Source organism: Octopus sinensis, linkage group LG15 (genome assembly GCF_006345805.1).
Source record: "Octopus sinensis linkage group LG15, ASM634580v1, whole genome shotgun sequence".
Lineage (NCBI taxonomy): Eukaryota > Metazoa > Mollusca > Cephalopoda > Octopoda > Octopodidae > Octopus > Octopus sinensis.
Window position 1 is genome coordinate 11,708,924 of NC_043011.1, and position 16,061 is coordinate 11,724,984.

The 16,061-nt window shown below is 37.6% G+C and overlaps 1 protein-coding gene across 1 annotated transcript in view; it reads right to left on the reverse strand.

The window, feature by feature from the left end:
• LOC115219984 (beta-hexosaminidase-like) overlaps positions 1-16,061 on the reverse strand; it is a 39,679-nt gene that overhangs the window by 15,403 nt on the left and 8,215 nt on the right. Inside the window, exons 2-7 of the mRNA XM_029790285.1 lie at positions 15,878-16,061; positions 14,846-15,010; positions 13,006-13,533; positions 7,357-7,802; positions 4,141-4,857; positions 21-261 (exon numbers count right to left, since the gene is read on the reverse strand). The exon at positions 15,878-16,061 is cut by the window's right edge and continues 92 nt beyond it. Of these exons, the coding sequence (XP_029646145.1) occupies positions 21-261; positions 4,141-4,857; positions 7,357-7,802; positions 13,006-13,533; positions 14,846-15,010; positions 15,878-16,061 (2,281 nt within the window). The remainder of the gene's footprint in view (positions 1-20; positions 262-4,140; positions 4,858-7,356; positions 7,803-13,005; positions 13,534-14,845; positions 15,011-15,877) is intronic.

Here is a 16,061-nt window from a genome sequence, read left to right on the forward strand (position 1 = left end):
AAATTTCATAAAGAACTTACCGATTATATTTTCAGGTTTCTTGAGTTTTTCACACAAGCTCCCGCTCGGCCCACACACACTTCCATAAGTTAGTTTTTCTCCATTTCGTTTCATATCGATGTTAGCGTAAATGTTTCCTGGTTGGAAACCAAAAGTTTTCCGGGTATCAATAAATCTTGTTGCCCAATAATATCCTCTTTCTTCCGGGTCCGGTTCATATGGATGGTCAAAGTATAGATGAGTAGCTTGTGCCATCACAACCTGTCGATTAGTAAAGAGAGATAGATAGATATATAGATAGATAGAGAGAGAGAGAAGGAAAAGGGAGAGAGAGAGAAAGAAAGAGAGAGAGAGAAAGAAAGAAAGAGAGAGAGAGAAAGAGAGAGAGAGAGGAGAGAGAGAGAGAGAGAGAGAGAGAGAGAGAGAGAGAGAGAGAGAGTACATACCAAACTTCATTTTACATTAACATTTTGATCGAAACTTACGAAGCTTAACATTGCAGCTATTTAACGGCCAAAATCACACACACACACATACAAAACACACACATATACACATAAATTCTTTTGATAGCTTTTCCAGAATTTCCCGCTTAGATCAAGTGTAACTCCGCATTCCAGTTTTCTCCTCTCTCGGAAGCGCTCGAGATAGTGAGCGGCAAATAACAATGTTGATTTCCTTCAACAAAACTCTTCCATCTCCACGTCTTTAATCGCTCTGAAAGTTACACATAGTTGTTACATGTTCAAACTATCTGGATTGTACTAACTAAACAGAGAAACAGACCTTAAGGCAAGCGTGCACTTCAGAGCACCACAAGCGTGTACCACAAGGCAGCTATGAAAATAGATGAGGAACAATCAGAACTAGCAGAGATTAAAAGAGGTGTAAGATAAGGATGTGTTATCACCATACCCATTTAAAATCTATGCTGTATATATATTCCGAGAGTCAAATGAGATCAAAGGAGTCAATGGCACGAACATAGGTAAACTATAAGAAAGACATGCTAATGATACAACGTTATTCGCAGACATCAAACTGTAGGCAACTGTAAAAGAGCAAAATGACAAGAAAGACCTAACAATGAATGTAAAAAAGACAAAGACGCTGGTTTTAATAATAGGGAACAAAAGGAATATAAAGACCGATAGTAAAAAGTAAAATGACAATCCTTCAGACATGCTAGCCGGAAGTATGCCTGAAGAGTTCTTTATATTGCTATGTGCAGCAGTCGGCGCGAAACCGACGTTAACATTCTGATCAGTTATATATACATACATACATGCATACATGCATGCATACATACATACATACATACATACATACATACATATATATAATATATATATATATAATATATATATATATATATATATACACACACATACACACGCATACACATGTGGAGGCGCAATGGCCCAGTGGTTAGGGCAGCGGACTCGCGGTCGTAGGATCGTGGTTTCGATTCCCAGACCGGGCGTTGTGAGTGTTTATTGAGCGAAAAACACCTGAAGCTCCACGAGGCTCCGGCAGGGGTGGTGGGGATCCCTGCTGTACTCTTTCGCCACAACTTTCTCTCACTCTTTCTTCTGTTGGCCTGCTCGCTTAGCCAGCGGGGTGGCGTCATTTGAAGGCTAAAACAATGCGAAGCGCATTGTGACCAGCGATGTGTAGCAACATCTGATAGCCTGGTCGGTCACGGTGATATATACATATATATAATATATATATATATATATATATATATATATATATATATATATATATATATATATATATATACAAAAAAATATAAATCTTATTAAAATACAATAATATTATTAGAAATAATGAATTTCTAAATGTCTCAAAGAGACATGAGCGGTGGTGGAGCGATAGAGTGGTTGCATAAAGTCAACATAACGTGACAGTCCCGTAGAGAGAATTACACCACCGCTATATAGCCATAGGAAGCATCGACGCTTCCTGTCGGCTTTGACGCATTTTCTGCGTCCTTATATTCGTAAAGGGGAGGCAAGCACCATATAGGTAGAATTATAAATATGAAGTAGTGGTGCACGAAGTACCATTATTTGCTGGAAATAGCAGCTGATAACCGTTCGGCGCTAGGCAAAGCTTCACATATCTCTGCCTCTATACATTCAGTGAAGCTTTACCTAGCGCCGAACGGTTATCAGCTGCTATTTCCAGCAAATAATGGTACTTCGTGTACCACTACTTCATATATATATATAATACTGACTAATATCACTGGTATTAATATAAACTCTCACCCACTTATTGTAGACCGTTACCTCAAGCCCTCAATTGAAAACATATCGCATGTTTATATGTATGTATATATGTTTTTGTATAATTATTATAATTATATAAAAAGAAAAATACGAACTACTACAGTAATCCTCCCTTCTCAACACATGAAATATGTATGTACCTACGGGTATGTTTGTACGTAAATATATATACATATGCATATATGTGTGTGTATGTATAGATGTATATATATACGTATTCCTTATTAATATACCTTTTCATATACCTACATAACTACAATAATCTTAAGATATATTGATTATTTAAATTCCACTATTATTTCTCTTTTGATAATTTTTCTTTCCTCTGTTTATACTTTATTTAATAAGAATAATATAATACACCTAATAATAATAATAATAATTGATTCCTTTGCGTGCACATACGTATAAATATGGGAAGCACTCCGTCGGTTACGACGACGAGGGTTCCGGTTGATCCAATCAACGGAACAGCCTGCTTGTGAAATTAACGTGTAAGTGGCTGAGCACTCCACAGACACGTGTACCCTTAACGTAGTTCTCGGGAATATTCAGCGTGACACAGAGAGTGACAAGGCCGGCCCTTTGAAATACAGGTACAACAGAAACAGGAAGTAAGAATGAGCGAAAGTTGTGGTGAAAGAGTACAGCAGGGATCACCACCATCCCCTGCCGAAGCCTCGTGGAGCTTTAGGTGTTTTCGCTCAATAAACACTCACAACACCCAGTCTGGGAATCGAAACCGCGATCCTATGACCGCGAGTCCGCTGCCCTAACCACTGGGCCATTGCTCCTCCACGTATAAATATATAAATATGGGGTATAAATATATAGGTATGTATTTACGTATATTTATGTATATGTATGTATATGTAGAAGTGTGTGTATATGTATGTATTTATGAACTTTCTAAACTCTCTGATGAAACCCAGAGGCACCCCCAAGTACCTTAATTTTATCTACCAAATACTGAAGGGATGGAAGTAAAGTGGGGTTCTATGGACTCTTGGCTGAAACAGCTGTAAGATACTATTCTACTTTCTATGCTCTACGTTATATATTTTAATAATTACTGGTATTTTTATATATTATACATGTACGTATATTGTTATAATTGCTTTTTTAAAAATAAATAAATAGGCATAACATAATATCTAAAAGTTGATGAATACCACCTCTTGATCCCCTCCATTTTCTTATTGCCGTATATATATGTAGTGAGAATTTACGACCCCCCCCCCCAAAAGATGAAGGCGGGTGTGTAAACAACAAACATATGTATTAGTTTAACGCTCGGGAAGTGAGAAAGTCTTTTACGTTTCGAGCCTACGCTCTTCGACAGAAAGGAACACAGAAATAAACAGGGAGAGAAAATAGAAAAAGGTATAGTGGCTTGCGATCTATCATGGCGAATGCCGGACAGAGGGGTCACACAGAAGAGCTAGGAAGAAGGGGAGATAATAAAGTAGTGGTGATTCCAAAACGAAGGTGTGCGTGTGTGTATGTGAGAGCGTATATGTGCGTGTCCGTGCGTGTTGAAGGGGGATGGGTGGTGACATTGCCGTATGCGTGCGTGCATGTGAAGGTGTGTGGATGATGGTGTGGGTGCTGGGAAGTGGTCAGTGCTAGTGTGTGCGGGTTACACACACATACACATGCACACACATACAAACACACACACACACATATAGATATAGATATATGTACATATACACTCACACACACATACATACACATACTTGCACATATATGTAGAGATAGCTTGCGAGTTAAATGGATATATAGGTAGATAGATAAGCATACTGAAAATTCTCCGAATATCAAAGGAGGTTTAATAATTTACCTTATATCCAGCATTGGCGAACTTGTATGCACGGCTGGCCTTGTTCCATTCCCATATATTGTCCCAAGCATAAGCTGTTACATTTTCATTCTGTATTGACTGTCTCGGGAACATTCGATCACTAGTGTCCATTAGTCCATCTTCCCAAGCGGAGATGTCCAGATTAAAAGGTGCAGTTAAGTTGCTAACCATAGAGACGAAATAATGTTTTATCTCACTGGTTGTAAAAGCTGATGACTTCATTAGTTTCTGGCAAGCGGGGGACTTCAACCAAGCTCCGTCTCCTACTTCGTCTCCTCCAAAGTGATAGTTTTTCAGCGGCATGATAGGTTTGTGCATGGCCTTTAGTTCGTTCAGCAAATGCGTCAGAAATCTGAAACTCCCTGTCACGCATGGGTTTAAGGCATTGTCGCTGAACATCTGCACAGACCGGTAACGTGATTTATCATTGGGATCGGTCAGTAAAAACATTGAACCCATGCTTCCACTGACTGCTTTAGACCGCGCCTCCATTGATTTTATGGCGGCACGGGCATGACCGGGCATGTCTAGCTCGGGTATAACTTCAATATGATGTTTTTTGGCTGCTTTAAGAATTTCCACGTAGTCTTGGACTGTGTAGTAACCATTCACTGATGAGTTCATATTCGGACCGGAGCCAAGCTGTGACATCAGACACGTTCTCTCCGACATATCGTCGCAGCGTTTTGCGCCAATCTGCAATATAAACAATATGGTGAATTACTGATCAATGAGAGATATTGTAAGGAAAGTTTCTTTAAATAATCACTAGCAGTATCGCCCGGCGTTGCTCGGGTTTGTAAGGAAAATAACTATATAAGCATTTTTAGAGAGTTACTTCCCTTATATAACCCGAGCAAAAATCATCAAAAATGCGGAAAAATGATGGTAATTTTTTTTTTAAATCGTAGACTCATCGTAGACGCGCGCTAACACCCAGAAGGGCTCGATATGAATGACGACTATAAGATACCCGCTTTTGGTTAAACTGCACCGCAAAATGTGGGAGTAGTTAGGAATCTAAATCGGAGCAGACAGTCTCACACACATAACTTGAATTTTATATATATATATTCATATACATTTGAGTATCAGTATCTGTATATGTGGAATGTATGGATGAACATGATGGGTCTTCTGAGATTTACATGTGTATGCGTATATAAGAACGCACATGTCTGAACGTATTAGAGAACATAATGCATAGACAGCTCCTTTTTATATGTAAGTTATTGTGTACGTGCATATGTAGGATGTCTGTACTAGGCATCTACAAGTCTATTTCGTAGAGACGCACGCATACATTTATGATTATGCATATATATGTAGCGAATCTTGCATGTATGAAGTGGATTCGATCTACTATAACCAAATTTAAATCAACACTGCTACAGAACTTTTCCCATGATGGAACAATGGTTTTTCTCTGACAGCAGTTTTACATTTTCCAGATGCCTCTAGCTAGGCCAAATAATGTCTTCACTACTTGACCCTTTCTAACCTCTTCTACTTCACCAAAAGCTAGAATAGATAACAAGACCACCAACTAAATATGTTGTTCTCAATGATATATCTATCCTTTTGGATAGTTATAAAAGCAATCACACCCCAAGCAAAAATCAGTTAGTCACCACTTGGTGACAACTCATCAAGAACGTAGTCTGGCTGACCAGCTAGAACCTTGGTCAGAGGGAGAAATGAAGTTTACTGTCAGACAACACGGCCAGAGGGAAAAGAAAGACAACGTCTCACACTCTCTCACTCTCACTAGCTCCAAATCTGTTCTCAAATCTTTTCCAGATGCCTTTAGCTAGGCCAAATAATGTCTTCACCACTTGACCCTTTCTAACCTCTTCTACTTCACCAAAAGCTAGAATAGATAACAAGACCACCAACTAAATCTACGGTTCTATCATTCTATCTGTCTCAGCAATTACTACTAGACAATGAGAGAACCCAAACTCAAATATTCTACCGCATCTAACTTTCACATGCTTTTGGATTTATCAACCTGCCCGTCGAGACAAGGTATTGTAACGTAACGGTAAATAAATATTTCTTTAAACTTCATGCATTGTTCTATCTTCCACATCCTACAGTATGCGATAACAACAAATATCATAATGTTTACAAATCAATTTCTCCTGTTACAATTAATAACCACACCAAATCAATTAAATCCGTTACATATACATACCTGTGTAAAGATCTCACGTATACATAATTGCATATGGATACTCTCAAATATGAATGATCATATCTCTCCTACTAAAAGTTACACACACAGACAAAATTGCTTTGTCTTATAATTTGAACATAAGAAAACCGAATTTCATATGATCGAAAAACCAGAATACTGAATACAAGAATGTCGAAAATGGGAGAAACGGTCTTAAAAGCTATTTATTTACACTTTTATAAATGAGTTTATTTGTGAAACAATTTTTTTTATTATACTGCATCACAATAATAAAGGTAAACGAGAAAATTAGCATATTTACACACAAAAATAAATAAATTAGTAAATAGAAGTTTTTGCAAGATACTATATTGAAAACAAAAGCCAAAACATTGAATAATTTATTTATCGAAAACTTTTGTTATTTAAATTCACTCGTTATTGAATATTTCCTTTCTTTTCTTTCAATACAATCATAAATATACCGTAAGATCATGGCCAAAGCTTGAATATTGGTATTACAAAGCGAATGAGTGATGGTAAATGGAATGAGCGAATGAGTGATGGTAAAAGTACACAAGCCAACTTTTGATCTAACGGAATTCAACATATTAATATTTGTTTTGAAAGAATGGAAGAAAATTCCAATTAATATGAGAATTTAAAGTGAGGAAATATTTGATGAACAAACTATCTACATTTTGTTTAGGTGTTCGTTGCATTCCTGAAAAACACTTTTATTTATCTATTTAATTTTTGTCTTAGATATCTCGCTTATCTGTTATTATGGTGTAGCTTCTCGAATAAATTCCTTTTTAAAACTGCAAATAAATCTTATATTCCCCCAAAATGTTTCAACATTTGTTATTTTGATTTTTAACATCGCAGCGTTCCGTGTTCTGCATTTTCGTTATTCTGAATTTCAGCCATTTGAAATTTGGCCTTCTTATGTTCAGCTTTATAATTGCTACCCACATAAAACATACACATCCACTCGACTATGATATTGGACTGACCGATGTCAATTCGGGTAGGCCTGGGATCTCGATCCTCCATCCTTCATCATCGGTGAGATGCAGATGTAACTTGTTCATCTTGTAGGTAGCCATAGCTTCAATCAGTTTGAGGATACACTCTTTGCTGTGGAAATTCCGACCCACGTCGATCTGAACTCCACGATAAGAGTAGCGAGGTCTGTCTCTGATGAAAGCTATGGGTACGGTGAAACCGCTGTTGGGGTTTCCCGTCTTCAAACTGAGCAGTGATTGTATACCGTAGAAGACACCTGCTCTACCTGCACCTTTTATCAGGATTTTCTCATCGCCTTCATGAATTGTTAACTCGTAATCTTCGTCTGTGTCTGGTCTAGATCCGTCGCCAATGAAATGCAATTTTCCAACGCTGAGGAAAATGAATTTCTTCAGAGCCGACACTTTCTGTACGACTGGAATCTTTAGCTTGTCTGTCAATTATAAACATTTGACATTAATGATAGAAGGGGTGATGATAAGGATGCATATAGTAGTGATGGTAGTGGTAGTCATAGCAATAATGTTGGTGTTGTTGATTGCTCTTCGTGTTGTGGCAGTAATAGAAATAGTCTTGATGGTGTTGCTAGTAATGTTTATGCTGGTGGTTAACACACCGAGATTGGTGGAAGTCATAATCATGTTGTTACTGGTTATAGGTCTGCTAAGTGGAAGACATATTGACAGTGATATTGTTGGCGATGATGAAAATGATGTTAGTGGGGTGACAGTGGTAATAGTGGTGGTAATGATAGTTGTATTGGTGTGGTGTATTTGTAACCCTGAAGATGAAAGTTGATTCTGAAATTCATGGTGGTGATTGTAGTTATTCTTGTTAATGATACTGAGTTTTGTTAGACGTATCTACCAGCATATATAACAACAATCTCGATGTATATAACAAGATTATTCGGATCTTTTCGGTTTGAACGGCAGTTTTTTCTAGCGGTGTCATATGAAATTGTCACCCATAATTATGACCTTAGTATCGATCTATTGCATTTCAATCTGTTTTAGGGTTAGGGGTGGGGGAAGGGTATTTTTTTTCTTCACAAATGTAAATAAACCCAATCTGTTTCTTAAATGAGGGACATATTCATACGACACAGAATGTTTTCACCTCAATAGACGGTCATTGATTGGTTGAAATTGCAGAAATTGAAGAAAAAAACAACAAATATCTTACAAACTATAGAATTTTCTCAATAAAGCCAAGAGAAAAAGATGTTTTATAAACACACTCTACCAGTATACGAAGTTAAAAATTTTTTAGTTACCTAGAAATTATGTTAAAAACTCCCGTTCAAACCGAAAAGATCCGATTATTCTTAGTAGTTATATCACTAACAAGAGTAATAAGTTGTTGTTGTTAATGATATTGTTTAGCAACAGAGCTATAATGAAAGTTATTCCTGCCATAAGCATCTCGTCTGTTTCATTAATTATAATCCAATATTTGTTTTTTTAGGACAACACGGTGCCATTTGAGGGAGACCTGTCTCTGTTACTAGTAGGTTGGGCAACCACATTTCATTGGCTCATATCAGCAATATTATGAACGGTGGCAATGGTATTTTATCGTTTAATTTCCAAAATCCGAAAATCTTCTACGTCAGAAATTTGTTTTGAGTGAAAGATACACCACAAATGATAGATTACTGAAAGCGCACCGAATTTTTACGCGAAATGTTTTCTGAAAAGCAAATTTTATTAATTTTGTTGGATTTTAAATGTATCAAACAGGGGGAAAATATACTTAGTGAGAATTGTTTATATCTAGGTCTTTTTTTTTTTATATAGCTAGTTTACAGTTATATATTATTTTGATCTTATAAATGCTAAAATTTAAGTTAAAAAAACGAATGTAAGAAGCGAAATAGATTATAACTCTTCTATATGGTTGAAAGGATAAAGCGACTATGTAATGGGTAGGTTTATTCTGGTGGAAAAACATTCTGAAATACGAAACAACTCCTGCCACAAGCATTTTGGATAAAGAATTATCAAATATATTGCAGAAAATAGTGACTTGTTGAGGAAGTGTTTTGCAAATTTTCTTAATGCGTTTTCATTGTATGACTGAGAAACATGAAAATAAAAAGATGACTAACAATGATAAAGAGGATAAAAAAAAAGAAAAAAGAAAAGGAAGGTGGGTGTTGAGAAGCGAAACATTATTTCATTCATTTCGGGCACATCTACCATAACACAGTTTATTAGTAGAGAACTAGTTTCGCGGTACAATAAAAATCAAGAATTAAATTACTATTACATTTCGTATGGAAAGTTTTAAAATTCTATGTTTTAAACTAAAAACTATAGACGAGTTATTCGCCTTCTTCTGATAATTATATTTGTGTATAATGAAAATTATGAATAACACATTTATGAAGTTGCTCAAGATCTTCTGGTTTCAGTCCAGATATTGGAAACAGTTGATCCAAATACAATTGAATGAATTACTTAAAATAAGTTAAAGGGAAAAGTTGTATTGTCACATTTTATTAAAATGTTTTTTTTTAAAATCAAAATGCTAAAAACTATATAATTTCACGTTATGTCATTTTATGTTTTCAATATAATAACATCATGTGAAGGCGCATGGCTCAATGGTTAGAGTGTCGAGCTTACGATCATAAGGTTGTGTGTTCGAATCTCGGATGGGCTGCGTGTTGTGTTCTTGAGCAAGACACTTTATTTCACGTTGCTCCAGTTCACTCAGCTGTAGAAATGAGTTGCGACGTCACAGGTGCCAAGCTGTATCGGCCCCTTTGCCTTTCCCTTGGATAACACTGGTGGCGTGGAGATGGAAGGCCGGTATGCATGGGCGACTGTTGGTCTTCCATAAACAACCTTGCCCAGACTTGTGTCTGGGAGGGTAACTTTCTAGGTGCAATTCCACGGTCAGTCATGACCGAAGGAAGTCTCTCAATAATAACATCGCTTTTCTACTTTAACACACATTTATAAACTACAACACTTTTAATATTCTAATGAGAACTAATTTCCTAAATCTTTAAAGTTTTAATATTTACTATAAATTGATTAATTGCTGATTTTACCAACTATTTTTTCTATCTATTGTTTTCGACAAATGTTTTGATCAACTGTTCCTGAGCAAACTGCCCGCATAACATATTTTCTAAAGCCTTAAATTGCATTTTAAAAAATCTGCTGCAAACCGTTTCAGAATAACTGGTCTATAAGATAAAAATTGCATACTCTTTACTCTTTTTACTTGTTTCAGTCATTTGACTGTGACCATGCTGGAGCACCACCTTTTAGTCGAGCAAATCGACCCTAGGACTTATCCTTTGTAAGCCTAGTACTTATTCTATCGGTCTCTTTTGCCGAACCGCTAAGTTACGGGGACGTAAGCACACCAGCATCGGTTGTCAAGCGATGTTGGGGGGACAAACACAGACACACAACACACACACACACACACACACACACAACACACACAACACACACACACACACACACCACACACACACACACACACATATATATATATATATATATATATATATACATATATACGACGGGCTTCTTTCAGTTTCCGTCTACCAAATCCACTCACAAGGCTTTGGTCGGCTATAGTAGAAGACACCTGCCCAAGGTGCCACGCAGTGGGACTGAACCCGGAACCATGTGGTTGGTAAGCAAGCTACTTACCACACAGCCACTCCTACGCCTGAGAACAATTTGTAAAATTTCTTGTGGTTGAGTTGTATCAAGAGTTGACTTTACCTTCAACTTTTCTCTGCTGTATTTAATAAGTAAATTAGAGTTCAACATTTTTATTCTTATTACTCATACACTATCAATGTTTGATGGCTAGTTCTATCTCCAGGAGAATAAAACAGAAATTACTTTTTACATACGATGCTGGCCCATTATATATGTAGAGGGTTTGTTGGACACAGCGTGAGACGACTGTTGTTATCGCTAGGCCTAACTCATCGTAAAGTCAATACCACCATGACTGATATCCAATCTACAGTGGAGAAGGCTAGCCGCTGGATTTGGTTAAAAAGAGACGATGAGCGATGGCTAGAAGTATATTAAGTTCTTCATAACCAGCTGATCTAGCAAGCGGGGCCTCATATCAGTGAGGGGAGGGGCGGTACGCGTTGATGCCGTCGAGAGGTAGGCCCCGAAACGGCGCGCATTCTCTCCTGATGACCCCATACACTTGCTAGCTTCCGGTATACGGAGCTTTTAACTGGTAGCACTTGCATGTGCAAGTTGTTTGCAAGACATTTTTCCTTCGAAAATTTTCTATTCAAAAATTTTCGCCTTTTGCAACCTTGCCAATGAATGTTGACGAGGTTACAAAAGGCGACGAAAATTTTGGAAGAAAAAATACAAAAAATGAATGAGTGGAAATCGAACCGGTGAGTGTGTTAAATAACAAGGCATTAAGACAATGCAACTCTCCCCAGATAAACATAATTTGCTTCAACACACAAATTCACATAAAGATTTTGCAAACCAGATATAAAAACCATTATATCGGGATAGTCTGTTAACCATTTCCCCACATTTACATAAACGCAGTTATGTAAAGTTCAGAATCTAATTGTTTGCGAGACAGCAAAACACTATACCTGTTACTTAAAATCTGCTTGCGTAATATCGTAAATTAAATGTATACGTCTATGTATACGAGGGGGTACTCAAAAGTAATAGGAAATGTTCTCTGTGGGACAAGCCAGTTGTAGTTCAGATTTCAGCTGCTAGAAACCATTTAATGCGACCCTCAGGCATCAGTCTGCCGACCGGCATCATTTGCTGAGGTCTTACTGCCACGAGGTGCGTCATTGTTTTGCAGTACTTCACCTCTGTTCGTCGATTTTTGCGATGGCTGAAACGAAGGAACAGTGTGCTTCCGTGAAATTCTGTTTTCTTCTGAGGAAATCGACAGCCAGAAGAGTTGTCATGCTTCAAACAGCTCACAAGGACGCTGCCATGACAAAAACGAGTGGTTTTCACGCTTTAGGAATGGGCACTTGTTGCTTGAAGCCCAAACTGGTCCAGGGCAATCGTCGAACCTCCTGAACGAATGAAAACATCAAGAAAATTCATGAACCGATCTTGGACGACTGTCACCGAACAGTTGACGAACTTGTTGATATGACTGGAGCTCCTGTCAACTAATATTGAGAGAGGAATTGCGAATGAAAAGAGTTGCATAAAAATTTGCGTCTCACTTGCTCATGGAAGGTCAAAAAAGTAGTCACGACTGAATGCATGTCGTGAATTGAAAGAATAGTTGGAAATTGATCTGGAGCTTTTTTCGAAGGTCATCACTCGTGAAAGCTGGTGCTACGGTTACGACCCGGAAAGGAAGCAACAATCAAATCAATGGAAGCATTCAATGTTACCGTGCCCCCCAAAGAGCGCTGAATGGGAAGTTGCAATAGTTATGTCTTTGCTAAAAATTACAATGTAGTGAAGTGTAGCGAACTCATTGACAATAGAATCTATTTGCTATTAAAACATGAACTAGCCTGTTCAAATTTTTAGATCAAACTGGGAATCGAAATTAGGTTCCATACATTCAGTTGCCCAGAATTTTTCTCACATATATAGACTCCCAAATTTTTAGAAAGAATAAAGAATATAACATACCCGAGAGGAACTGTGCTTCATCAGTGGTTTCTTTTGCTGTTACAATCACCCAATCACTTGGAAGGATAAAAATTTGTTTGTGAGAATTTCTTACGTACATTTGAGGCTTGGGTATAATTCTTTCAGCTGCCTTCTTTTGATGCAGTTCTGATAGTAATATGTTTAGACCATAACGTTCACTTGGGGAATAAGGGTGGAATTTATCCCAAGTACCTCCTCGTTTGTACTGGTCGGGCTTCTTAAAAGGTTTCACGAATTTTAAGCTTTCACCAGCTGTACTTTTTAGAACACGCGATTTTACGTTATTGGATTTCACATACCAGTTTGGCATTACGTCAGTTTTGGACACTGACCAGTTCTCGCCCCAGTATCGTATCTTGAATAACTGACCTGGATAAATCGGTTTGAAGTTTTTTGTTACAGATAATTCGTATAGGCAACCCTGCGTGTGTTTAAACATTACACCATAGGTTTTGTCCAAATCAGTTGAAGCTATTCTCATGATGTTGCAGAAGTAGATTTTCCATTCTTTATGTGATAAAAAAACAGAAAAGAGAAGAAAATAAACCAAGAATCTTTAACAAAAGAAAAGAATGAATGGAAACAGACAGCCATGTGCTTGTATGAAGAGGGAATATACTTACTCTTTACTCTTTTACTTGTTTCAGTCATTTGACTGCGGCCATGCTGCAGCACCGCCTTTAGTCGAGCAAATCGACCCCGGGACTTATTCTTTTTAAGCCCAGTACTTATTCTATCGGTCTCTGTTTGCTGAACCGCTAAGTGACGGGGACGTAAACACACCAGCATCGGTTGTCAAGCAATGCAATCAACCTCCACCATTGACGTGAAAATTCAACAAGCTTGAGAGGTTCAAAATCATTCATGGTTCTGCATACTAAATCATCCACGACAACTTCGCTTCTGTAGACTCTGTGCGAGATGGGGGTCAAGAGAGCTTACCGAAGCGCATATGTAGATCTGTTAACGTTTACTCCATCGCTACAACTATGAAGACGAAGCTGTTTGGGGGAGAATAGTCACGGGAAATGAGATCTGGGTCTAACACTCTGAGCCAGAATCAAAAGGCAAAGTATGGAGTGGCAACATCCGGAAATGCCTGCGGGAAAGAAATTCAAGACTCAACGTTCTGCAGTAAAAGTGATGTTAACCAGTTTTTTTGGAACGCGTTTTTGGAAATATTACTTGTAAAATATACCTACAGTCACCAGTATAGGCTACGGTGAAATACTGGCGTATAAGCACTGCATGTATAAGTATATGCAGTACATATAAGTATATGCATGTGCATGTATGTATATATGTGAATATGCATGAGTACGTATATGCTACATAGCATGAATATTACAAATGGGATCTTTTCGGTTTGAACGGCAGTTTTTTCTAGCGGCATCATATGAAATTGTCACCCATAATTATGACCCTAGTATCGATCTATTGCATTTCATCTATTTTAGGGTTAGGGTTAGGGGTGGGGGAAGGGTATCTTTTTTTCTTCACAAATGTAAATAAACCCAATCTGTTTCTTAAACGAGGGACATATTCATACGGCACAGAATGTTTTTGACCTCAATGGACGTCATTGATTGGTTGAAATTGCAGAAATTGAAGAAAAAAACAACAACAAATATCTTACAAGCAATAGAATTTTCTCAATAAAGCCAAGAGAAAAGGATGTTTTATAAACACATTCTACCAGTATACGAAGTTTAAAATTTTTAGTTACCTAGAAATTATGTTAAAAACTGCCATTCAAACCGAAAAATGAATATATTCATAAAAATGACAACTGGAGCCAATTATCAACCTAATTACTTACCTCCTTGAAGAACAGTTTTAAACCCATGGTTGATTAAAGTTAGTTCCACTTCATAAAAAAACTGGTTCTTTTCCGGACTGTTGTGTAGAACTTCGTATTGGATTTCAACAAAGTCAGCAATGTAGTCGATATCTGATTGCTTTAGCTGATACCCTTCCCAATCAACTGAAATTCAAATGTTTGAGAACCTCAACCACCAAATACTTTATTATTTCAACACAGCGCAACTAAAACACAAAAAGGACAATAAATGTGCAGTAAAAGCGTGAAACCCCTTTTATACATCCACAGCAAAATTAATTCTGGCGTAGCGTCCTTTGAAGGCGAATTAACCTCCCTTCGTTTATCTGCTGCTTACGAACAGAGATATCTGAAATTTGAAGCACACGACCTGGATTACTGCAATGATGTACCTGATATCCTGAAACCAGTGCATTTTCGCTTCAATTTTCATACTCATTGCCAAGAAAGAAGAGGAGCAAAAAGATAGAAGAGAATACGAGAACGAAAAAGAACGAGAAGGAGAAAAGAAATTGGAGAATAAAAGAGAGGGAGAGAGGGAGACAGAGAAGAGGAGAAAAGGGAGAAAAAGAAGGCGAAGACGAAAAAGAAACTCAAGTAGCAACAGCAGCAATAACAGCAGCAGCAGTATCAGTAACAGCAGCAACAGTAGCAGCAGCAGCAGCAGCAGCAGCAGCAGTAGTAGTAGTAGTAGTAGTAGTAGAAGAAGAAGAAGAAGAAGAAGAAGAAGATAATAATAATAATAATAATAATAATAAGAAGAAGAAGAAGAAGAAGAAGAAGAAGAAGAAGAAGAGAAGAAGAAGAAGAAGAAGAAGAAGAAGAAGAAGAGAAGAAGAAGAAGAAGAAGAAGAAGAAGAAGAAGAAGAAGAAGAAGAAAAGGAGGGAAAGAGGAAGCAAAAGAAATGAGACACAAAAAATCCTGGAGAGTGAACGGAAGAGAGAGTGTGTATAATGCAACAGATATAAGAGAGGAAACTGAAGCTTTGAGGTAAAAAGAATGTTCCTTACCAGAAGACTGACAGTCATTAGATGAATCGGAAACATTAACACAAACGTGCTTCTGTAAACTGAAGACTTGTCCAACGGGACAGGTAGGTAAAGCCCGTGCCTCTGTCCCGGTGCACTGAAAGACATTTCGGCAGTCAGATGGCATTCTTAGGAATCCCTCGAAGTTCTTGCAAAGATCACCGAT